Genomic DNA, 26,772 nt, shown 5'->3' on the forward strand with positions numbered 1-26,772 from the left:
ATTCTAGGAATTAGGGTTATGAACTGATAATTGATAGAAGTCAGATGTGTGGGATTAGGAAAGTAGATGATTGGTTAGTGGGATGTACTAAGATGGTAATTAGTTTCCAGATTATTGTATAACATGTACTAAATCTATTGTATAAAAATGAGGGATATCTATGTGGGCGGGGGACTTTTTTGATCCTGTGGCAGTGAACTGGCATGGAAATAGAAAAATGTCTCTAATTATTTCTTTTCTGTATTTCAGACTTCATTTACTTGTTTCCAGAATAAACTTTTCTTTCATTTCACTTCTGCATATGTAAGTATTATTTGTTTTACTAGTATAAGAAACAAATCCAAGAACGTGGGTGTTTAGCAGTAATCAGTTGGGGTTTGGCTAAGGTGGGTACAGACCTCAACAGGGTCATCATCGGGGAAACACACCATCTCCAACTGGCTGGCAGACTGCATTTCTTTCACTTATGCCCAAGGCTGGGCTGGCCCTTGAGGGTCATGTCAAGGCTCACAATGTTAGGGCCATGGCTGCGTCGATAGCCCACTTGAGTCCAGCCTCCAATGAAGAAATCTGCAAGGCTGCAACGTGGTCTTCGGTCCACACATTCACATCTCACTACTTCCTTGAGCAGGATACCCAATGCAACAGTCGGCTTGGACAGACAGTTCTGCAGAATTTATTTGGGGTCTAGGGTCCAACTCCACCCTCCTAGGCCCGTTTTGTTCATTCCAGGCTGCACACTCAGACTGTATATAGTTTCAGGTCAATCTGTGTTTCACCTCGCCGTTGTGTGGTTCAATTGACCATTGTTTATTGTTTTCAGTGAGGCTGGTAGCTAGGGATTCCCACATGTGAGAATCATAGGCCTGCTTGTCCTCAGAGAAAGCAAAGATACTTATCTGTAGCAGGTTTGGCTGAGGACAGAAGCCTTATATTTTCACAAACCCTCTTCACCTCCCCTTGGAGTTGTCTCCTCTTTTCTTTTATGCTCTAGTAGTGCACTGGTGGTCCCGCACTCTCGCAGAGGGGGCGGGAGGGCACTTGCGCTCCAAAGAGCTCTCTAAAAGCTAGTCACAAGCTCCAGACCGGGCAACGCACATCGCGTTACCCACATGTGAGACCATAAGGTCTGCTGTCCTCAGAGAATATCTACAACTGGGCATGGAGAGTATTTCTCTTTTCAAGAGAGCTACTAAGCTGGATGAAAACTATCCATTCTACTAATTTAGAAATAAAGGGAAAGTTCAAGATTGGAGCAATAATTGAGAGTTCCAAGGGGTTAATATTGTGATTTTTAGGAACTAGGTGTACTATTGACTGCAATCAAATATGAAAATCTGCTTTAAAATCAAGAATTCATTCTGATATATACATCTAAACATAGTAGACACTGGCAGATAATGGGTCATTTGGTCCACCCAGCCTGCCCAATTTTTACTCCCTATTCTGACAGCTACTCCCATTTATCAGCTGCACAAGCTTCACTGTCTTCAGTGTTCTATGTTCTAACCCTTACCCTTTCTGACCCCATCTTCAACTGAGCTAGAGATATCTCTCAATTGTCACTTATACAAAGCTGAATATATTGTTCCTTCTTTCTGGCTGGGAAGTGTAGTAGAATCCACCTCCAGTCTAAACTGGGAAAATAGCTATCTCTGCAGTTTTCAGCTGGGGTACAACCAGTGTATTTTTTCTAGCGAAAAAGGTGCCGGTACTCAAATGCAAGGCCACCCTTCAGGGTTGGGGTGATCACTGATGGACCTACCCCACAATAGCCAGACCCCCTGCAACCAGTCACAGAAACTATCACAAGGCAGAATTTGTTTGTAGAGCCTGAGCTCTTTCATTAAAACTTGGGGACCATGGGTCAAGTTTAGCAGACAATGGAAAAGGTGCCGGTACTCAGTTCCCCCAAGTACCCCCTCAAAAAAAGCCCTGGGTACAAAAGATATAGTATTGTTGTACAAATATCAGTCAGGCTCAGTTTTACTTCAATTTGTTAAATTAACCATAGCATTGCCAAACATTTATCTCTGTAAGAAATATAACCACTCCCAATGGTTAGATCGAAGGTTCTGAAACTTCTACAGTAAACCTTATTTAATTTGATTTTTCAGAAATCCCCAATGATTATTGATGACATATTTTTTTACATAAAATGAAGGGAGTACACACAAATCTCTTGCACATTCACTGGGGGTTAAAGGTTTACATTCATGCTAATGAGTAATCAAATAGCTTCCCCAAATGGGGTCATGACCTAGATGGGCACTCTATATAGGCTCATCATTATTCTGCACCTTCAGGGGGTCAAACAATTTTATTTGGCCACAATCAAGGGGTCATTGCCACAATAAGATTGGAAAGCATTGATACTATGATGTACATAAATGACGAAGTTGCATACAAAGTCATGATCATATTTAAAACTTAAGAGAGCAAAGTACTTACAGGTGGAGATGGCTCAAGTAGATCCTGTATTCTGTTCAAGATGTCTTCAATATAAGCATTCATTTGTTTACTGAAGTCAATGTAAAAGAAATGCATAAGCCACAATTCAGTGAAATACACAACAAGGATCACTGCATGAGAAGAGGTTCAAAATACAGTTTTTATCAGGCCACACTTTCATAGGGAAGATCTCACTCTGCAAACACAACGTACTTCTGGGTTTATGGTATGAGGAGATCTTTGTTCAAAGAAAAGAACATTAATACACTATGGGGCTCATTTTCAAAGCACTTAGACTTACAAACTTCCATAAGTCTAAGTGCTTTGAAAATACGCCTCTATGTAAATCAAACATATCAGACAACCTCAGTTTCCAAGAACCCTACATTCCCATGATACACTGCAACTGATGTCATTGTACAGCTACTACAATGCACGACAGAAAATAAGTGAGGAAAGTGAGGAAATATTTGGTATATGGCTCACAGGATTCTTTCCAATGACTATCCCCCAGATTTTATAAATAGTGCCCAAATTTAGCCATCCAACTTTGCACATGATCCTGAGATCCACAGCTGTTAACAAGCAACTATTGTTGTTGACACTAACTTAGATTTGCTTGTGATCTGCACCCAAATTCTCTCACATGCAACTCAAAAGGGGGCGTGGCCAAGGGAGGGGTAGGTGCAGGTCAGGGGCGTTCACAAAAGATGCATACAGTGTTATAGAATTCTGGGGATCCGCGCCCAAATTGCACGACAGGATTTCAACCAGGTTTCAGCTGGTGTAAGTCCTTGAGCACAAAGCTGGGAACGCAAATCCCCATTAGGCGCTATTCTATAAAGGACGCTCATCATGGAGCACCCTTTACAGAATAGCGCTAAGCACTGATTTTTCGGCACCATTTATTGAATCTGGCCCTGTGCTTGCATGCATCTATGCTGCATGCTGCTTCTGTGTGTGTCTAACCAGGAGGAGAGAGGGGAGGGCCAGTTTTGAGGATCATCGCCAAAATGTTTACTGTTTTGGATATAATTTCACACAATTTCATTTATCAAACCATTACATGGCATTGTCAACAGATTTCAATATGGGAAAATTAGGTTCTTACCTTGATAATTTTCTTTCCTTTACTCACAGCAGATGAATCCATTAACTGATGGGTTGTGTCCGCCTACCAGCAGGTGGAGATAGAGAACACTGAAAGCACATGGTGTTCTTGGACGCCCAACCCCCTCTGCCTTCAGTATATGAAATTTCCAAAGCAGAGTGAATAAAAAAGGCAATATAACATAACCTTTCTTCACAGAGAACAAACGCCCCAGAACCGGGGCAATAACCAAACAAAGGAGGGACGTTATCAACCTCCTGCAATAAAAACAGCATGTAGTAACTCTGATAGCTTGTCTTCAAGTACTCCTGATGAAGCACAATGTCTGTATGCAACATCTGTACAAAAACTAAAGTCAGAAAGGGAGGGATCATGGATTCATCTGCTGTGACTAAAGGAAAGAAAATTATCAAGGTAAAAACCTAATTTTCCCTTCCTTGTCATCAACAGCAGATGAATCCATTAACTGATGGGCAAAGCACTCCCTAAGTAGGGTGGGAACAGGCAACTCCGCGAGCAAGCACTTGCGCTCCAAAATGCGCATCCTGCCGCGCTGCCACATCCAGCTTGTAATGCCGCACGAAAGAGAGCTGAGAAGCCCAGGTAGCCGCACGACAGATCTCCTGAAGAGAAAAAACAACAGTTTCAGCACACAAACAGAACATTGCCCTTGTAGAGTGCGCTTTAAACGCTTCAGGCGGCGACCGCCTTGAAAGCAGATAAGCCAACGGGCTATAATGGCCTTAGACGCCGGAAACCCCCGTTGGGGACCTGCCAACAGAACAAATAAATGATCAGAATTCCTAAACTCATTTGACATCTGCAGATACTGCCACAGAGCCCTGCGGATATCCAAAAGGCGCAATTGCCCAAAGGAGTCCGGAAACTCCTCCTTAGAGGAGGAAGGAAGAAAGATGGGCTGGTTGAGGTGAAAAGCTGAAACCACCTTAGGCAGAAAAGAAGGCACCGAACGAACAGTTACCCTAGATTCAGAGAACTGCAGAAAAGGATCCCGACAGGAAAGAGCCTGAAGCTCAGACACTCTTCTAGCTGACGTCATTGCCACTAAAAAACTGTCTTGAGAGTCATATCCTTCTCAGAAGCCTGTTTAAGAGGCTCAAACGGAGATCGCTGGAGCGCATTCAACATGAGCCCAAGGTCCCGTACACCACGCCTCAAAAGTGCGCCAGATCTGAGCATAAGTTGTAGAGGTAGACCGCGTGCGAGCCTGCAAGAGCGTGGCAATAACCTTATTAGAATAGCCCTTGTCCCTCAATTGCGCTCTCTCAAGAACCAGGCCGAAAGACCAAAGCGGCAAGGATCTTCCATACTCACTGGACCCTGAACTAACAGGTTCGGAACCCGAGACAAAGGAAGAGGCGCATCCGCCAGAGGTCCGCATACTACGGACGCCTTGGCCAATCCGGGGCGAGGAGAATCACCAATCCTCGGTGCAGACGCATCCGAAGCAGAACTCACCCTATGAAGGGCCAAGGAAGGAACACATACAGGAGGCCCGAGGGCCAAGGTTGAGCCAGAGCATCCAACTCCGCCGAGCGAGGATCTCTCCTTCTCCTGAAAAAAGTGAGGGACTTTGGCGTTTACGCTTGACGCCATGAGATCCAAGCCTGGAGTCCCCCATTTGTCACAAATCTGAAGAAAAACTTTGTCTACTAATTCCCATTCCGCCGGGTCGATTTGATGTCTGCTGAGGAAATCGGCTTGCATGTTGCTCTGACCGGCTATGTGAGCCGCGGACAGCAGCTCTAGGTGGCGCTTGGCCCAGTCGCAGATCTGAGACGCCTCCGCAGCCAGGGCCCTGCACTGAGTGCTGCCCTGGCTATTGATGTAGGCCACTGCTGTCGTGTTGTCCGACAGAACTCGGACAGGAAGACCCTTCAGCGTCCTGTGGAAGGCCAGAAGAGCCTGAAATATCGTCTCAGTTCCAAGTGATTAATGGACCATCCCGCTTCCGCGGTGGACCACAGACCCTGAGCATAGCATAGCGTCCCCGGCAATGAGCTCCCAGGCACGAAAGGCTGGCATCCGTTATTACCAGACATCAAAAAGGAAGAGCCAGTGGCATCCCCTGCCGCAGCCTGCTGTCGGAAAGCCACCAATCCATATTGTGCTGGGCCGCAGGAAGCCACCGTAGTCTGCGTTGGTATTCCTGGGAAATCAAAGACCATTGCTGAAGCAGAGCAAGCTGCAGAGATCTCATGTGAGCTCTCGCCCAGGGAACCACCTCTATGGTGGCCGTCATCGATCCCAGGAGCTGAACAAAGTCTGAAGCACGAGGGCGAGGCATCCGCGGGAGCAGGCGGACCCGATTCTGAAGCTTGAGACGCCTGCTGTTGGGAAGAAAAACAAACTCCTAAGTCGTGTCGAACCGGACCCCCAAATACTCGAGAGACTGAGAGGGGGGTCAGGTGACTTTTGGGCATATTGACTACCCATCCCAGAGTCTGAAGAACTGTAACAACTCTGGCTGTGGCAAGTCGACTCTCGTCTGCCAAATCTGCTCTGATGAGCCAGTCGTCGATATAAGGGTGAATTCTGATACCCTCTCGCCTGAGAAAGGCACCCACTACCACCATGACCTTGGAAAATGTCCGAGGGTCAGTTGCCAGGCCGAAAGGCAAGGTGCAAAACTGGAAATGTTGGCTCAATACCACAAACCGGAGAAACCGCTGATGCGGCGGCCAGATGGGAATATGCCAGTACGCTTCCTTGAGGTCCAGAGATGTGAGAAACTCTCCTGGCTATACTGCCGCAATGACGGAGTGCAGGGTTTCCATGCGGAAGTGTTGCACTCCTAAGGCCTCGTTGACTCTGCGTAAGTTGAGGATAGGTCTGAACAACCCGCCTTTTCAAGGCACCACAAAATAGATGGAGTAGTGACCGCAGTCGCGTTCGGAAGGAGGAACCGGAACCACCACTCCGTGCTTCAGCAACACCTGCAAGGTCTCGTTTACCGCCGCCCGCTTGACGGCAGTGCTGCATCGGGACTCCAAAAACATGTCTCCTACTGGGACGGCAAATTCTAGCTGGTAACCTTCTTTGATCAGGTCTAGGACCCACTGATCCAAAGTAATCTTGGTCCACTCCTCGAAAAACAGGGAGAGACGACCCCCTACTGCGGGAACCGATGAGTGGACCGGCGCCCCATTATTGTGGAGGACGCCCCTGAACTCCTGGATGTTGCCCGGATGATGACGCACATTTGTCCGAACGAAAGGAGTTCCTCTGCTGGAAACGGGTACGTTGACCAAACCCCGCAGAGCGCCCCAGGCAATACCTGCGAGCTTTGCGAAAACGTGGCCTGGAAGAGAACAGAAAAGAAGGACTTTTGGAAGAAGGCCTCGGCCTATCTTCAGGCAACCATTGGGACCTTAGAGTCCCCTAGGTCCTTAATCTTCTCCAAATCCTCCCCAAATAAAAGAAGGCCTGAAAGGGTAACCTCGCCAGCCTTTATTTAGAGGCCATGTCAGCCGCCCAATGCTGGAGCCAAAGAAGGCGGCGGGCAGCAACCGCCACAGACATCTGCTTAGCTGAAGCTCTGACCAGATCAAAAAGAGCATCAGCCAAAAAAAAAGACAGGGCAGACTCCATAAGTGGGCTGACCTCAGCGAGGGAACCTGCTCCATTGGCAGGCTGCTCAACCGCCTGCTGCAACCAGGAAAGGCAGGCCTGGGCTGCACAGGAACTGCAAATAGCCACCCGTAAGGAAAGGTCAGAGGTATCAAAGGACCGCTTCAGCGTGGATTCCTGCCGCCGGTCCTAAATATCTTTCAAAGCGACTCCTCCCTCCACCGGGAGAGTAGTCTTTTAGTCACAGCCGTGACTAAAGCATCCACTTTAGGCATCCCAAAGAAGGTCAACTGACTTTCCCTCAGGGGGTAAAGGTGACACACAGCCCCGGCCACCTTCAAGGGACCCTCAGAGTCAGACCATTGAGCTGAAATAAGCTCTTGGATGAAAGCATGCACGGGAAAAGCCCGAGAAGGTTTCTTAGTGCTAGCCTTCCTAGGATTAATAGAAGATGCAGCGCCCTCGTCTGGATCTTCAATACAAAGGGCCTGTAAGGCATCAGAAATGAGAGCTGGCAGCTCGTCACGGTGGAAAATCCGAACCGCTTTAGGGTCATCCAACTCCTGTGGCAAGCAGCCACCCTCATCTGGATCATCTGTCTGTGAGGTCCTGCCAGACCCCTCAGACTCCACGAAACTAGACCACGGGGGAGAACAGAGTGAAGAGTCCCCCTCAGACGGGGTAGTCACTCGTCTACGCTGGGCTATCAAGAACTGGAGGCAATCCAGACCGACAGGAATTGTCAGGAGCCTCAGGCAGTGCTCTTTTTAACATAAAAGCCCTATGCATCAGCAGCACAAATTCAGGGGAGAAAAACTCACCCTGTACATCTGCCCCCACACTGGGGGAAGCGGAGGCAAAAGCTCCTCTAGAAACCTCGAAATGAGGCATCCCCCTGCACTCAGACCCCTCCGCAACCACAAGGGTCGAGTCACGCAGCGCCTTTAAGATGGCGGCCGCTGCCAACTCCAGCAATTCACACAGGGGCCTTCCCTCTGCTGCATCCCACCCTTGCATAAGCAGGAAATTGAATCATTGCAGGCAGTTTGCAGCACAGGGAAGTCCCCAGAACAGGCCTGTGTGAATTGCTGCCAGGCAGCTCGATAATGTAAGGTGGAAGTGCTGGATCCATGTGAGAAGGGGGACTGAAGGGAAGGGAGAGGGGTGCTGGACCCATTGGGGATGGGGCTAGAGGGAAAGGAAAGAGGTGCTGGACCCATGGGGGAGAGGCTAGACGGAAGGGAAAGAAGTGCTGTACTTGAGGTATGGGGGAGGGAAGGGAAGGGAAAGAGATGCCAAACCAAGGGGATGAAGGAAGAGGGAGTCAAATACTGAACTCACAGCAGAAGGGAGAAATGGAGGGAGGGCAGGTGAGCCAGATGCTTTTGGGGGGGGGGGGCAGGGAGGAGGGAAGAGAGAGTGATAGAATATGCTGAATGCATTTTAGCTATACTTATGTTAAAAAAAGACAATACTGTTAGTATGTTTACGTCTAAATGCTGAATGTGTTTTTCTTTTTGCTGTTCTTCTATAAACACAATATTGTTAGTTTTCTCTGCTTTCAATCACGTGATTAAAAATGTTAATCAAAATGCAGGCCTAGTTTATAAGCACATGTTCGAGTGCCCCACTAGACCATCTCAACTGGGATGCACTGTCTCCAATCCAAGCAACCCTGTAGCAACAGTTTGGGGGGGGGGGGGGGATTTAGATGACCGAATCTAGCATTCCTTTGAGAACACTCCACTCAGAGGCCTGCACATCCAGGGACTGGGAGGAAAACTCCTGGGAGAAGAAGGAAAACAATAGTGGAACAGTCACTACATCAATATTATGTAATTGTGTAGATCAATAAGATATTATTTCACTCTAACAGTGGAGAGCTGTTTCAATGGTTATGGCGAAAACCCATAACGTCTAAAGTGCATCAAAATAAATGATGACCCCAACTGGTACAATACTAAACCCAAGGTATGACCCCCCCCCCCCTTCATATGAATAGGGCCGGACAAATTGTGCAACACCCAAGTCCCCCAGGAAGGACAAGAAAGTGTGCTTTAAGATTCGGAATCACATCCACATGCACATTAAAATCTCCCAGAACAATAACATTTGGAAAGTAAACAACTTAATCTGCTATTGAATGAAGGGCATTATCCCAACTTAAAGACGAGAGGGATGGTGGACAAAACAAAAAAAAATAGATCAAGTATCTCTAAATACAATTTAACCACTAAAACCTCATTGTAAGACAAAAAAAAAAAAGATGCTAGAACCTCCACCTGCTCCTCCCAACTCTTCAGCCACGTTTCTGTAAGGCTGACAATATGTGCCCAGGTATTGGCGAGCATTTCACAAAGCAGCAATGTTTTAGAATAAAGTGACCTACAATTAAAAGAAATGTTTGAATAGAAGGGACAGCATGCAAGGCAGAGCCTAAGACATCTCTCTCTACTAGAAGGTGGCCTGCATCCCCACACAACTAAGATGGCATAACCACCCTGTACTATATTCACGACAATCCAGCGTGCTCACAGAAATGCAATAGATTAAAAATAACATTAACAGCCAGCTCCAAATTCTCAATCCAGCCACAGCAGAACATGCCACACTAACAAAGTTCGCACAAGCAGGATGTCCAGAAGTGTGTGCTTAATTAAGTAGCCAGTCATATGACTGAAACACAAACATACATAACAATTCAGTAAACAAATGTCACTACCAGATGGCCAAAAATAGGTCTGGGGTCCAGTAAGTATCTGCTTACTTAGCCAGTCTCATGACTGCACCACAAAATGTTAAGAGATCCAATCCCGTATTAACTCAATGAGAAACAACAAGTATGTAGCCAGTCACACGGTAATGTTTAAAAGCTTCTTTGTGATGAATGAATAAATTTAATTTTGTGTTGAGAGTTCATATCTAACCAACAGGGAGGCCTAAACTCCATGTAGAGTAGACACTCAACCAAAATTCTTCAATTGCCTGAAGATTTTTCATTTATTAGATTTTTTACTGCCTATTTGTATATTTCCAAGTAGTTTACAGCATTACATTCACAAGATCACATAAAACAAACTGACAATTAAAAGTAACATTAAACATGAATACATTGACAAGTAAAATTAAAAAGTCCATAAAACATCCAAACATCAAATCTTAAAACCAAAGATCCTCAATCCCTATTTCAAATATTAAAATAAACAAACAAAAAAAAAGCAACACTGGGCCTTCAAGACTGAGACAACAGGAGTGTTTTATTAGTGAATGACCCGACACGGGCCGTGTTTCGGCGTAAAACAACGCCTGCCTCAGGGGTCTAGCAACAAAACATAAAAACATGCAGATCATTTTTTTTTAATTAAAAAATAAGAATCATAAATTTAATCAAACAGTACAATGACTTTTAATTCTGAAAGGTGATTAGTTATCTAAAAAAAAAACAACAAACAAGAAAAAATCTCCTTAAGTAAACTCTCAGCGTGCAGGGGATATGGTGGCTTCAATAATTAAACCGCCAAGATATGCGGATTTGGTGCAAAAGCGGTATCCATTAATCTATTGAGTACTTATGACGTTATAAGAAAGATGATGACTTCCTGCTTACCTCCGAGATTATGATTCATAATTTTTATTAGTTTTATACACTTTAACAGATATAACATACTGTCAAGCTAAACACAGCCATAAAGTTCAAAAACAATTATTAAAGAGACATCCTTATTCTCCCACATACACTCCAATTTAATTTGGCTTCCTTAGACCTCAAAACATGGAAAAGAACAGGGGTAGGAATTAGTGAAGTACATGCAAAATTCAAAACAATTACCAAAGAAATTTATGGTGTCGTTATTCTTGGCTTTACTTTTAACTCTAACGTTGTTCTGCTTCTAGAAGGGACTTGAGCTGATCAGGTACATAAAAGACATATTTTATCTGATTTAACCTTATGAGACATTTACACGGGTAGGCCAAAAGGAAGGATCCTCCTAATTCCACTACTTTTGACCTCATAGAAAGAAACATTTTTCTTTTTTCCTGAGTTAACTTAGTCATGTCAGGATAAAGCCAAATTTTTTGGCCAGCAAAAATGTGGTTGGTTGATTTAAAGTACAGTCTCATTATTGCATTTAAGTCTTGTTGAAAAACGAATGAGACTATCAACGTCCCTCTTTCAGTTACATCATCCATAGATTGCTCCAAAATAGCTGTGATGTTTTGTAAATCATTTAATTTTTCTCCTTCTGCTTTTTTCATTGTGCTGGGTATATAATAAATCTTATTTAATGGAGGAACAACTTCCTGTGGAAATTTCAAATTTTCTTTCAAAAATCTAACAAACATATCATTTGGGGATACACCCATCAATCTAGGAAAATTTAATACACGTAAATTCAGTCTCCTATTAAAGTTCTCTATTTGCTCTATCTTCTTTCTAATGTCCAAATTATCTTTAATCACAGCCACTTTGAAATCTTCAGTCTGCTTAGTTTCTCTCTGCAAGGCCTCAATTTTGGTGGAAAAATCTTGTTTAACCATGTCCAGGGAGTCCTTCACTTCCTTCACATGTAAATTTAAAGATTTTACCTCTTCTGAAGACCGTCTCAGGGTTTTCTCTATATCTAATAGCTTCAACCAAATCCTTTCCAGGTTCACCTCCATTTCTCGTCCTGCAACCTCTGCTATTCCAGCACAGTCTGGTTCCCTTATGGGCCTCTCCGATTCGCCCCTTCCGGACTCCAAAGTAGACCCCACACGACTTGCATTTGTTGCAGGGCATGGAGGAGCTATAGAGCTTGGCGGGGAAAGAGATGTTTCTACATCCAGCGGGGGGACCGCTTCACTGGTACCACCCATCAAGGATTCCGCTCCGCCTCCCTGGGAAAGAGCGAGGAAGAAGCACTCCGAGCCCTGTCCTACCGGGGTGGACGTTCCCGAAGGTAAGGGACCCCCTCGGAGTGTCCCCTTACGTTTTGTATGCGGCATTAGGGACTAAGAATTTTTGTTTTGGAAGGAGAAGGCCGGAGCTCACTTCGAACACAACCGCTCACGGCGCCATCTTGACACACCCCCATCCTTACCTCCGAGATTAAATGGAGGGAAACTTTGGAGCCAAGAAAGCCTGTCACACCGGACAGTAGCTCCAAAGTTTCTCTCTGTTTAATCTCGGAGGTAAGCAGGAAGTCATCATCTTTCTTATAACGTTCACAGAGTACATATGTCACTACTTATGACACCATGGAAAACTCTTTATATTTTATGTTTCGTTTATTATTTTCCTTGTTATAGGATTTGGATACTTATACACTTCACAATTTATGCCTAAACCCTGGTAAGAACTCATTTTTAAACAATCTAAACCAAAAGATATGAAAGATCTGTAATTAGGACTGATTACTTTTTATAAACAGATACAAATGTATTATTATTCTTTCTTATCATAATTTTATGAATATACTTTAGTTTTGCTCAATGTACTGTAAAAGATATTTTATTTAACTCTATAATGAATTACATAAATCAGATGATTATATTATATTTACTACTACTATTTAGCAAATTTACTGCTTTGGACACATCGTAAAGATTAATTTATCACCAACAGCATGTTTTAGTATTGAACAAGGTCTGATAAATATATAATTAATTTGTGCATACATTTGATATATATGTAATTAATTTTTGCATGCATTTTTATACACTCTTATTGTTGATAATTATTCTTCAATTTCATAAATAGAAGTATTCTCTCTATTGTTGATTGTTCAGACAAAGCCGCAATGATACTACATATATATGTGATCAACCCACAGTGATGTTTTTCTACTACGTTTATTACCTTTTTAATCTAGTACAAAATTATTATTATTATTTTTATTGTCATTGTACTGTTTGATTAAATTTATGATTCTTATTTTTTTTTAAAATGATCTACATGTTTTTTATATGTTTTGTTGCTAGACCCCTGAGGCAGGCGTTGTTTTACGCCGAAACATGGCCCGTGTCGGGTCATTCACTAATAAAACACTCTTGTTGTCTCAGTCTTGAAGCCCCAGTGTTGCTTTTTTTTTGTTTGTGTACTTTTTATGTATGCTGGTTACCCTCTCTGTTTGGCTTGTAAATATTAAAATAAGCCAGTTGAAACAAATATGCTTTTGAATTTTTTTTTTTCTAAACACCAAATTCCCTTTACAATTTTACATTTCATCACCAAACATTTAAATACATAAAGAAATTTTACTGGCAACCACTGAAGAACTTTCACTCCATAGGCCAACACTCAGCCAATTTTAAGAAACTTGGTTTCAGGTAAACCAATATCTAAAACACTGCAATAAGCGATATGCATTAATGCCATTGTCTGAACCACCATCAGGATATCCATACTATCTACTCTGATGGGAACTGTATACCAACACTGGATACTGATATATTGTCAAATGTTCTACCCCTATATTCATGGTAGAATGGTGCTTTGTTATGTACAGCGAATGCTACATACCTGTAGAAGGTATTCTCCGAGGACAGCAGGCTGATTGTTCTCACTGATGGGTGACGTCCACGGCAGCCCCTCCAATCGGAAACTTTACTAGCAAAGGCCTTTGCTAGTCCTCGCGCGCTCATGCGCACCGCGCATGTGCGGCCGTCTTCCCGCCCGAACCGGCTCGTGTTCGTCAGTCCCATAAGTAGCAAACAAAGCAAGGGAAGACACAACTCCAAAGGGGAGGCGGGCGGGTTTGTGAGAACAATCAGCCTGCTGTCCTCGGAGAATACCTTCTACAGGTATGTAGCATTCGCTTTCTCCGAGGACAAGCAGGCTGCTTGCTCTCACTGATGGGGTATCCCTAGCCCCCAGGCTCACTCAAAACAACAACCATGGTCAATTGGGCCTCGCAACGGCGAGGACATAACTGAGATTGACCTAAAAAATTTACCAACTAACTGAGAGTGCAGCCTGGAACAGAACAAACAGGGCCCTCGGGGGGTGGAGTTGGATCCTAAAGCCCGAACAGGTTCTGAAGAACTGACTGCCCGAACCGACTGTCGCGTCGGGTATCCTGCTGCAGGCAGTAATGAGATGTGAATGTGTGGACAGATGACCACGTCGCAGCTTTGCAAATTTCTTCAATAGAGGCTGACTTCAAGTGGGCTACCGACGCTGCCATGGCTCTAACATTATGAGCCGTGACATGACCCTCAAGAGCCAGCCCAGCCTGGGCGTAAGTGAAGGAAATGCAATCTGCTAGCCAAGTGGATATGGTGTGTTTCCCCACAGCCACTCCCCTCCTATTGGGATCAAAAGAAACAAACAATTGGGCGGACTGTCTGTTGGGCTGTGTCCGCTCCAGGTAGAAGGCCAATGCTCTCTTGCAGTCCAATGTGTGCAGCTGACGTTCAGCAGGGCAGGAATGAGGACGGGGAAAGAATGTTGGCAAGACAATTGACTGGTTCAGATGGAACTCCGACACAACCTTCGGCAAGAACTTAGGGTGAGTGCGGAGGACTACTCTGTTATGATGAAATTTGGTGTAAGGGGCCTGGGCTACCAGGGCCTGAAGCTCACTGACTCTACGAGCTGAAGTAACTGCCACCAAGAAAATGACCTTCCAGGTCAAGTACTTCAGATGGCAGGAATTCAGTGGCTCAAAAGGAGGTTTCATCAGCTGGGTGAGAACGACATTGAGATCCCATGACACTGTAGGAGGCTTGACAGGGGGCTTTGACAAAAGCAAACCTCTCATGAAGCGAACAACTAAAGGCTGTCCTGAGATCGGCTTACCTTCCACACGGTAATGGTATGCACTGATTGCACTAAGGTGAACCCTTACAGAGTTGGTCTTGAGACCAGACTCAGACAAGTGCAGAAGGTATTCAAGCAGGGTCTGTGTAGGACAAGAGCGAGGATCTAGGGCCTTGCTGTCACACCAGATGGCAAACCTCCTCCACAGAAAGAAGTAACTCCTCTTAGTGGAATCTTTCCTGGAAGCAAGCAAGATACGGGAGACACCCTCTGACAGACCCAAAGAGGCAAAGTCTACGCTCTCAACATCCAGGCCGTGAGAGCCAGGGACCGGAGGTTGGGATGCAGAAGCGCCCCTTCGTCCTGCGTGATGAGGGTCGGAAAACACTCCAATCTCCACGGTTCTTCGGAGGACAACTCCAGAAGAAGAGGGAACCAGATCTGACGCGGCCAAAAAGGAGCAATCAGAATCATGGTGCCTCGGTCTTGCTTGAGTTTCAACAAAGTCTTCCCCACCAGAGGTATGGGAGGATAAGCATACAGCAGACCCTCCCCCCAGTCCAGGAGGAAGGCATCCGATGCCAGTCTGCCGTGGGCCTGAAGCCTGGAACAGAACTGAGGGACTTTGTGGTTGGCTCGAGATCTACCAAGGGGGTGCCCCACGCTTGGAAGATCTGGCGCACCACTCAGGAATTGAGCGACCATTCGTGAGGTTGCATAATCCTGCTCAACCTGTCGGCCAGACTGTTGTTTACGCCTGCCAGATATGTGGCTTGGAGCACCATGCCGTGACGGTGAGCCCAGAGCCACATGCTGACGGCTTCCTGACACAGGGGGCGAGATCCGGTGCCCCCCTGCTTGTTGACGTAATACATGGCAACCTGGTTGTCTGTCTGAATTTGGATAATTTGGTGGGACAGCCGATCTCTGAAAGCCTTCAGAGCGTTCCAGATCGCTCGTAACTCCAGAAGATTGATCTGCAGATCGCGTTCCTGGAGGGACCAGCTTCCTTGGGTGTGAAGCCCCTCGACATGAGCTCCCCACCCCAGGAGAGATGCATCCGTGGTCAGCACTTTTTGTGGCTGAGGAATTTGGAAGGGACGTCCTAGAGTCAGATTGGACCAAATCGTCCACCAATACAGGGATTCGAGAAAACTCGTGGACAGGTGGATCACGTCTTCTAGATCCCCAGCAGCCTGAAACCACTGGGAAGCTAGGGTCCATTGAGCAGATCGCATGTGAAGGCGGGCCATGGGAGTCACATGAACTGTGGAGGCCATGTGGCCTAGCAATCTCAACATCTGCCGAGCTGTGATCTGCTGGGACGCTCGCACCCGCGAGACGAGGGACAACAAGTTGTTGGCTCTCGTCTCTGGGAGATAGGCGCGAGCCGTCCGAGAATCCAGCAGAGCTCCTATGAATTCGAGTCTCTGCACTGGGAGAAGATGGGACTTTGGATAATTTATCACAAACCCCAGTAGCTCCAGGAGGCGAATAGTCATCTGCATGGACTGCAGGGCTCCTGCCTCGGATGTGTTCTTCACCAGCCAATCGTCGAGATATGGGAACACGTGTACCCCCAGTCTGCGAAGTGCCGCTGCTACTACAGCCAAGCACTTGGTGAACACTCTGGGCGCAGAGGCGAGCCCAAAGGGTAGCACACAGTACTGGAAGTGACGTGTGCCCAGCTGAAATCGCAGATACTGTCTGTGAGCTGGCAGTATCGGGATGTGCGTATAGGCGTCCTTCAAGTCCAGAGAGCATAGCCAATCGTTTTGCTGAATCATGGGTAGAAGGGTGCCCAGGGAAAGCATCCTGAACTTTTCTTTGACCAGATATTTGTTCAGGGCCCTTAGGTCTAGGATGGGACGCATCCCCCCTGTTTTCTTTTCCACAAGGAAGTACCTGGAATAGAATCCCAGCCCTTCTTGCCCGGATGGCACAGGCTCGACCGCATTGGCGCTGAGAAGGGCGGAGAGTTCCTCTGCAAGTACCTGCTTGTGCTGGAAGCTGTAGGATTGAGCTCCCGGTGGACAATTTGGAGGTTTTGAAGCCAAATTGAGGGTGTACCCGTGCCGGACTATTTGAAGAACCCACTGATCGGAGGTTATGAGAGGCCACCTTTGGTGAAAAGCTTTTAACCTCCCCCCGATTGGTAGGTCGCCCGGCACTGATACTTGGATGTCGGCTATGCTCTGCTGGAGCCAGTCAAAAGCTCGTCCCTTGCTTTTGCTGGGGAGCCGATGGGCCTTGCTGAGGCGCATGCTGCTGACGAGAGCGAGCGCGCTGGGGCTTAGCCTGGGCCGCAGGCTGTCGAGAAGGAGGATTGTACCTACGCTTGAAAGAAGAGTAGGGAACAGTCTTCCTTCCCCCGAAAAATCTTCTACCTGTAGAGGTAGATGCTGAAGGCTGCCGGCGGGAGAACTTGTCGAATGCGGTGTCCCGCTGGTGGAGCTGCTCTACCACCTGTTCGACTTTCTCTCCAAAAATATTATCCGCACGGCAAGGCGAGTCCGCAATCCGCTGCTGGATTCTATTCTCCAGGTCGGAGGCACGCAGCCATGAGAGTCTGCGCATCACCACACCTTGAGCAGTGGCCCTGGACGCAACATCAAAGGTGTCATACACCCCTCTGGCCAGGAATTTTCTACACGCCTTCAGCTGCCTGACCACCTCCTGAAAAGGCTTGGCTTGCTCAGGGGGGAGCGCATCCACCAAGCCCGCCCACTGCCGCACATTGTTCCGCATGTGTATGCTCGTGTAGAGCTGGTAGGACTGGATTTTGGCCACGAGCATAGAAGAATGGTAGGCCTTCCTCCCAAAGGAGTCTAAGGTTCTAGAGTCCTTGCCCGGGGGCGCCGAAGCATGCTCCCTAGAACTCTTAGCCTTCTTTAGGGCCAAATCCACAACTCCAGAGTCATCAGGCAACTGTGTGCGCATCAGCTCTGGGTCCCCATGGATCCGGTACTGGGACTCGATCTTCTTGGGAATGTGGGAATTAGTTAGAGGCTTGGTCCAGTTCGCCAGCAATGTCTTTTTTAGGACATGGTGCATGGGTACAGTGGACGCTTCCTTAGGTGGAGAAGGATAGTCCAGGAGCTCAAACATTTCAGCCCTGGGCTCGTCCTCCACAACCACCGGGAAGGGGATGGCCGTAGACATCTCCCGGACAAAGGAAGCGAAAGACAGACTCTCGGGGGGAGAAAGCTGTCTCTCAGGAGAGGGAGTGGGATCGGAAGGAAGACCCTCAGACTCCTCGTCAGAGAAATATCTGGTGTCTTCTTCCTCTTCCCACGAGGCCTCACCCTCGGTGTCAGACACAAGTTCACGGACCTGTGTCTGCAACCGTGCCCGACTCGACTCTGTGGAGCCACGTCCACGATGGGGGCGTCGAGAGGTAGACTCCCTCGCCCGCATCGGCGAAGCTCCCTCCGCCGACGTAGTCGGGGAGCCCTCCTGGGAGGCGACGGCAGCCGGTACCGCACGCGGCACCGACGCCGGAGACCTCACCCCGGGCGATGGACCAGCCGGCGCCACGCTCGACGGTACCGGTGGCGCAAGCACCGCCGGTACCGGAGGGGTAGGGCGCAACAGCTCTCCCAGAATCTCTGGGAGAACGGCCCGGAGGGTCTCGTTCAGAGCGGCTGCAGAGAAAGGCATGGAGGTCGATGCAGGCGTCGACGTCAGAACCTGTTCCGGGCGTGGAGGCTGTTCCGGGCTGTCCAGAGTGGAGCGCATCGACACCTCCTGAACAGAGGGTGAGCGGTCCTCTCGGTGCCGATGCCTACTGGGTGCCGACTCCCTCGGCGACCCAGAGCTCTCGGTGCCGACACGGGAAGGAGACCGATGACGATGCTTCTTCGACTTCTTGGAACGAAGCATGTCACCGGAGCTTCCCGGCACCGACGAGGAGGACGTAGAATCCAGCCGTCGCTTCCTCGGGGCCAAGGCCGAAGGAGGTCGGTCTCGGGGGGGCTGTACCGCAGGAGCCCTCAGGGTAGGGGGAGACCCACCCGAAGGCTCACCGCCACCAGCAGGGGAATGGACAGCCCTCACCTGCACTCCAGACGAAGCACCACCGTCCGACGACATCAGCAGACGAGGTCTCGGTACCACTGACGTCGACGCAGCTGTCCGATGTCTCAGCGCCGATGCAGAGGGCCGATGCCTCGATGCACTGGCGGCCGAGGATGAAGGTCTGGACGCTGAAGACGTCGATGCACTCGATACCCCCGGTGCCGATGTCGACGAAGAGCCCGAGAACAAAATGTTCCACTGGGCCAATCTCGCTACCTGAGTCCACTTTTGCAAAAGGGAACACAGACTACAGGCCTGCGGGCGGTGCCCAGCCCCCAAGCACTGAAGACACGACGCTTGCCTGTCAGTGAGCGAGATGACCCGGGCGCACTGGGTGCACTTCTTGAAGCCGCTGGGAGACTTCGATGTCATGGGCGGAAAAATCACGCCGGCGAGATCAAAAGTCGAAATGACGGAAAAGGCACCACAAAAACAAGGGGAAGAAAACTTCGACCCGAGGCCTAAAAGCGGCCTACCCCGACGACGAAAGAAAACTTACCGAGGCGAAAAAGCTGGAAATATCGGGGGAAAAGAGACCGAAGAGTCCCTTTCCACACACAGAATGTTTTTTTTTTTTTTTAACACGAAGAGAACGCGCGAGGTCGACTTTGCGGGGCACGACACGGCGAAAACACGACCGTACCGAGCGCGGACAAAAGAAGACTGACGAACACGAGCCGGTTCGGGCGGGAAGACGGCCGCGCATGCGCGGTGCGCATGAGCGCGCGAGGACTAGCAAAGGCCTTTGCTAGTAAAGTTTCCGATTGGAGGGGCTGCCGTGGACGTCACCCATCAGTGAGAACAAGCAGCCTGCTTGTCCTCGGAGAAATTCAGTATGAGCATTATTTGTATTCGATTGCATTGTCTGTGTATAGACAGCACTGTGTACTAGGGCCGCTATCCCTATAGTTTGCAGCTCCTTGTGAGTTTTCCCTGTTGGCTCTTAATTTTGGGTCAGGACCAGCCCTGCCTCTCTCCCCCTGGGGGCTGTGATAGAGAGTGCCAGTCTTCCAAGCATACCTTTGTGATCAGCAGCTGTTCCAGGGGCTGATCCCTCCTTAATAAACTGTGATTCCATCAAAAGTCTTTATCACTTTCCCAAATCATTTCCCCACATTTTCCCTTTTTGAGTATTACAGCTTTTCCTCTAAGCTAGGTTGAGGTTCTGACCATCTCCTTGCCTCTAAGGTGGTTAGATACCAACTCTGTTTGCAGAAGGAAACAATTCTTTCCAAGCAACTGAACAGTTAGTTGATTTTCTTTGTTTGCTATCTTTGCTACATTAAAGAAGAGCTGGATTAAGAATTGACAGTCTACTAGTAAAGTTTTTACTTGGGAATGGTTTATGCTGGCTGTTGAAGCTTTGTAACCATCACCTTGCCTAGAACAGCAAATCAAGTGTTCAAGATTGCTATTCTGCATTGTATTCTAAGTAGGTAATTGCCTCTCTAGATCACCCCAGTATTTTATTTTTCAAGAATGTACAACATCCTATGCTTTCAGGCTCAGAGGGATATGCTTAAGGGACTCATTATGGAGGATGAAATATAAAATACTGTATATGAAGGATGAAATATAAAATACTGTATATACTTCAGTATTGAGGGGCCCTTTTACAAAGGTGTGTAAGGGCTTAAGCGTGTCCAGCGCGCACCAAATCAGCATTACCACCTGGCCCCGGGCAGCAATTTTGAATATGGCAGCGCCGAAAACATGTGGTAGAAAATATTTTCTATCTTCTACCGTGTGGTGCTTACCCAGTGGTAAATGGCCTACTGCCCAGGTAGCATGCAAGACCTTATTGCTAAGTCAATGGGTGGCAGCAAGGTCTCAGACCAAAAAAAAAGGCATTCGAAATATACAGTGGGATTATTTATTTAAAGTTTTTGAGCAGCTTGGACTAGGACCTCAATTTATCTAAAGGGTAAAAATTCTACATATTAAACTGATAGCTCTATTATATATTAATGAATCTTTGTCAGAGCTTATTCATGTATTTAGGAGCACAAGACAAAGATGGCACTTGTCCCCTTTACTTTTCAACCTAGCCCTTGAACCTTCGTTACTAGCCAATAAATAATGAGCTGGCATATATTCTTTATAGAGTTTCACATCTACTCTCTGCACAACTTCTACTATAAGGTCCAGCCTGAGCCAGGAAAACTTATTTCAAAACAAGTTTCTTATTTCTGTGATCTACCATTTCAGAGCTGTCATATTTCAAATCTGCTACTTAAACTTTCACCTACCTAAACCTTTATTACTTTTCAGACTTCTTTCCTGTTACAAGTTCTTATGTTATCCAAATCCAGTAGGTATGATTTAGTCATGATAGCTGGGGACACTCCTTTAAAAAATTTATGAATTCAGTAAAGTACAGGACAAGAAGAGAGGACCTCTGAAGAAGTGGGTGGGATTGTAGAGTGGAATAGTTGATGGACAGGCAAACTGGATAGAACGCCTAATCTTTTTCTGCCATCATGTTCTGTATTTACCAGTTCCCTAAGCAGACTTACAGTCATCTGTCCTTTGTACAACCCCTAATGTTAATTTGGAGGAGGTTGTTGAGATGCTGGGGGGTTGAGTTGATGGATAAAGACCAGATTTTGAGTTTTTTTGTTTTTCTTTTTAATTATATGTTGATATACTGTATGGTTTTTTTGCTCTGAATTTATATATTTGTTAAGTTATACAATTTGTAATTCAAATTTATATTTAAGTTACATAATTTGTAATGTTTTATATTATGTGATTATTCTGTGTTGTTTGTTTAAATAATTTGTGTAACTTTATGTGATTAGTCTATTGTGAACTGCTTTGACATTTTTTAATGGCAGTATATTAAATCTTTTAGGGGCCCTTTTACTAAAGCTTAGTGCATGCTAAGGGGTTCTTTTACTAAGCTGCAGTAAAAAGGGCCCTGCACAAGTGGCGGGACTGTTTTTGCCTCATGCTAAGGCCCTTTTTACTGCAGCGGGTAAAAAGGCCGAAGAAAGACATGGCCATGCAGTAAGATTTCACTCACCGCATGGCCAAGTTGTTGGGGGGGGGGGGGGGAAGGATTTAACACCACCCACTGAGGCGGCGGTTAGGGCTCCTGCACTAACCCAGTGGTAACTGGGCAGCCTGCGGTGCTGCCCAATTACCGCCAGGTAACTGCAGCGCTAAAAAATAGGAACATATTTTCCCCAGCACAGGAAACGGCACATGCTGGGGCTGGAACTACCACCGGTGCTGGCTCAAGATTGGCGTGCGGTAAGCCCACCGAGCATAACCAATCCTCTTTCTGAAATATGGGAATGAGGGTATATAAGGAAACCATCCTGCATTTTTCTTGGCTAGTTACTTGTTCAGGGTGTTTAGGTCTAGAATAGGAAAAAATTATCCCCCCCCCCCCCAATCTTGTTTGTGATCACAAAATACTTGGAATAAAAATCCATGCCCTCTTTTCCATAGTGGAACAACTTGACTACACTGGCCTGGAAGATGAAAGAGTCCCAATTTCTGATGTTGAGATCATAATTTTGATGCTCTCAGTGGGCAATTTGCCAGCATCATCTCTAATTGCAGACAGTAACATTCCTGCACTATTTTAAGAACCCACCAGTCTGAGGTTAAAAGGGGTCATCTTGGTGCAAAATACTTCAGCCTTCCCTCTTATGGAAGGTTATCTAGGGCAGTTATGGGGATTTAAGTTGTGCTCTGCTGGAGACAGTCAAAAATCAATCCTGGTTTGGACTATGGAGCTGGCTGGGGCTTCTGGGCTCTCAGCTGTCTAGTTGATTGGGAGGAGTGGGAGGGAGTAATAGGATCTCTGTTGCCTTCTACTGTAAAACCTCGTAAAAGAGGAGGCCAGGTCAGGAAAGAGTTTTAAGAGTGTCTGAATGCACCTTTTCTCTGAAGATATTCTCTCCATGGCATGGCACATCAGCAAGCTTCTCCTGCACCTTTAGTTTGAGGTCTGAGGCCCATTCAGGCAATTCTTTGAGCACTATTCCCCATTACAGAGGTTCTCGATGCTGTGTCAAAAATATCATAGGTCACATGAACAATGTATTTTCCACATTCCTTTCCCTTGGCTACTAGCTCACAGAGCTCAACAGTCTTCCCCCTAGGAAAGGTGTCACAAACTCTGCAACACTGTGTACAATGTTCTTCAAATATATGTTCATAAAGAGCTGGTAGAATGCTATGCCAGCAGAGCATATCACTCTGAAAGAACTACTTTGCAAAAAGAAACTCAAGGACCTCGCCACTCTCCCCAGCAGTGCCAAGGAGTGAGACTTTGAACTCTTTGCCTTTTTGAGAGCTGATTCAATAAGTACATAAGTAATGCCATACTGAGAAAAGACCAAGGGTCCATCGAGCCCAGCATCCTGTCCACGACAGCGGCCAATCCAGGCCAAGGGCATCTAGCAAGCTTCCCAAACGTACAAACATTCTATACATGTTATTCCTGGGATTGTGGATTTTTCCCAAGTCCATTTAGTAGCGGTTTATGGACTTGTCCTTTAGGGAACTGTCCAACCCCTTTTTAAACTCTGCTAAGCTAACCGCCTTCACCACGTTCTCCGGCAACGAATTCCAGAGTTTAATTATACGTTGGGTGAAGAAAAATTTTCTCCGATTTGTTTTAAATTTACTACACTGTAGTTTCATCGCATGCCCCCTAGTCCTAGTATTTTTGGAAAGCGTGAACAGACGCTTCACATCCACCTGTTCCACTCCACTCATTTTATATACCTCTATCATGTCTCCCCTCAGCCGTCTCTTCTCCAAGCTGAATAGCCCTAGCCTCCTTAATCTTTCTTCATAGGGAAGTCGTCCCATCCCCGCTATCATTTTAGTCGCCCTTCGCTGTACCTTTTCCAATTCTACTATATGTTTCTTGAGATGTGGCGACCAGAATTGAATACAATACTCAAGGTGCGGTCGCACCATGGAGCGATACAACGGCATTATAACATCCTCACACCTGGTTTCCATACCTTTCCTAATAATACCCAACATTCTATTCGCTTTCCTAGCCGCAGCAGCACACTGAGCAGAAGGTTTCAGCGTATTATCGACGACGACACCCAGATCCCTTTCTTGGTCCGTAACTCCTAACGTGGAACCTTGCATGACGTAGCTATAATTCGGGTTCTTTTTTCCCCACATGCATCACTATGCACTTGCTCACATTAAACGTCATCTGCCATTTAGCCGCCCAGTCTCCCAGTCTCGTAAGGTCCTCTTGTAATTTTTCACAATCCTGTCGCGATTTAACAACTTTGAATAACTTTGTGTCATCAGCAAATTTAATTATATCGCTAGTTACTCCCATCTCTAAATCATTTATAAATATATTAAAAAGCAGCGGTCCTAGCACAGACCCCTGAGGAACCCCACTAACTACCCTTCTCCATTGTGAATACTGCCCATTTAACCCCACTCTCTGTTTCCTATCCTTCAACCAGTTTTTAATCCACAATAGGACATTTCCCCCTATCCCATGACCCTCCAATTTCCTCTGTAGTCTTTCATGAGGTACCTTGTCAAACGCCTTTTGAAAATCCAGATACACAATATCAACTGGTTCCCCTTTGTCCACATGTTTGTTTACTCCTTCAAAGAATTGAAGTAAATTGGTCAGGCAAGATTTCCCCACACAAAAGCAGTGCTGACTTGGTCTCAGTAATCGAAAGCTATTGTAAGTCTTGGCTCTGTGGAGGTTGTTGCATCTCCTCTAATGTTGTCATCCTCATTATGGGGGCACTTTGAGGACACTAATCATAGTGCCTCAGTGCTGTGCTGTGAAAGGACTTGATGCTGACTTGCCTCCGTCTCCACCTGACGTTCAGCATTCTTGTCCCTTGGCACTGATGAAGAGGAGGATGAATCCTTCCTCTTCCTTTGGTGGAAATCAGATGATGATCCAACTTGACAGTTTCTATTGATGCTTAATGCCAATGTGCCCCAGTGTTTGATACAGCTTCGGGAGCCATGGAGACCGATGCTTCTGATGTCAAAGTTGATGGACTGGTCTTATTAGTACCAAAAATTCATTCATGCTGCTTCTCATGACTGCTAATTTTTCTCTTTGACATCTGTGAACCAAAACATACAATGAAAAGGATCATGGCAGGCATCATGAATTAGTATGGATATGATCCTGTCACACTAGGAGCACTTTATAAAAACACTAAGAGCTTTTTTCTGGAACATGTCAGGAGTAATAGCGGCAGCAAAATCAAACAACTTGATTATGAAAACCTACCCAACTGGGAGCCTGAGGTCTACAGTGGTCACAACTGAGCTGATGAGAAAACAAAGGAAACTTAAACACATTTGACAAATCTAACTCAGGCTGGTAATGACAAAAAAACGAGACACTGCATGACAGTGACAGGACTTACACAATAAAACAAAAGAAAAGGAGGAGAAAGCTCTGAAAAATTCACCAGATGCAAGCATGAGGGAGCGCAAGTGAAATGTCACTGTTGAGCTCTGTGGAAATATAGCAACTGACGAGGAGTTGCACAACAGTGGCTGGAGGGACAGTGTAAGCATGTGCAGTAGAACACTCTCAAAGGTTTCAGCAAAGCTGAAGAACTGTTCCCGGGCCGGGCTCCATCAGATGACTTCACACATATGAGGATACCTACATCCTTCTTGTGCTTGGAAAAACATCACAACCAAACCACTTGTTCAAATTCAGAGTAGTTTTAAGACATTACAAATCTAGTGCATGGATAATCAGATTATACCAGAGTTTTACCATGAATGTATTCAAATATATACATACTTCAGAGACTTTACAAATCTGGAAAAAAGGTAAGTTGTTCTGCTCCGTACTTTTGGGCTACCATGGCGAAGACCTCTGTGATCCAAGAATGCCATCTACAGTTAAAATAACAAGTTTGTTAAAATCTGAATATAGAAAAGTAAATGCAAGCAGCCGCAAATCAATCATGGTTCAAAAAATATTTGAAACATGCAAATGGTCAATAACCATTTTCATGCTTTTACATACAGTTTTTCAACATTTAATTTTATTTTTAATGGCAATTTCATACTTACGTGAAAAAACAATGCATATGGTTCCTTACAAAACCTTTGCTATTTGATTTTAATTTTATACTATCCCTTATTCCCTTTTTAACATAGTAGATGACGGCAGAGAACGATCTGTATGGTCCCATCCAGTCTGCCCAACAAGATAAACTCAAATGTGCTACTTTATGTGTATACCTGACCTTGATTTGTATCTGCCATTTTCAGGACACAGACTGTAGAAGACTGCCCAGCACTAGCCCCGCCTCCCAACCACCAGCCCCGCCACCCAATCTCCGCTAAGCTTCTGAGGATCCATTCCATCTGAACAGGATTCCTTTATGTTTATCCCACGCATTTTTGAATTCGGAGGAGTGGCCTAGTGGTTAGGGTGGTGGACTTTGGTCCTGGGGAACTGAGGAACTGAGTTTGATTCCTGGCACAGGCTGCTCCTTGTGACTCTGGGCAAGTCACTTAACCCTCCATTGCCCGCCGCATAGAGCCTGCCATGAGTGGGAAAGCGTGGGGTACAAATGTAACAAAACAAAATTACGTTACCGTTTTCATCTCCACCACCTCCCGCGGGAGGGCATTCCAAGTATCCACCACTCTCTCCGTGAAAAAAATACTTCCTGACATTTTTCTTGAGTCTGCCCCCCTTCAATCTCATTTCATGTCCTCTAGTTCTACTGCCTTCCCATCTAAAGAAAAGGTTTGTTTGCGGATTAATACCTTTCAAATATTTGAACGTATGTACCATATCACC

The 26,772-nt window shown here is 46.2% G+C and overlaps 1 protein-coding gene across 2 annotated transcripts in view; it reads right to left on the minus strand.

The window, feature by feature from the left end:
- XPOT (exportin for tRNA) overlaps positions 1-26,772 on the minus strand; it is a 645,960-nt gene that overhangs the window by 188,316 nt on the left and 430,872 nt on the right. For both annotated transcript variants that reach the window (XM_030215950.1, XM_030215951.1), the window contains 2 exons: positions 25,759-25,853; positions 2,452-2,521 (listed from right to left, as the gene is read on the minus strand). In XM_030215950.1, the coding sequence (XP_030071810.1) occupies positions 2,452-2,521; positions 25,759-25,853 (165 nt within the window). The remainder of the gene's footprint in view (positions 1-2,451; positions 2,522-25,758; positions 25,854-26,772) is intronic.

Source organism: Microcaecilia unicolor, chromosome 10 (assembly GCF_901765095.1).
Source record: "Microcaecilia unicolor chromosome 10, aMicUni1.1, whole genome shotgun sequence".
Taxonomy (NCBI): domain Eukaryota; kingdom Metazoa; phylum Chordata; class Amphibia; order Gymnophiona; family Siphonopidae; genus Microcaecilia; species Microcaecilia unicolor.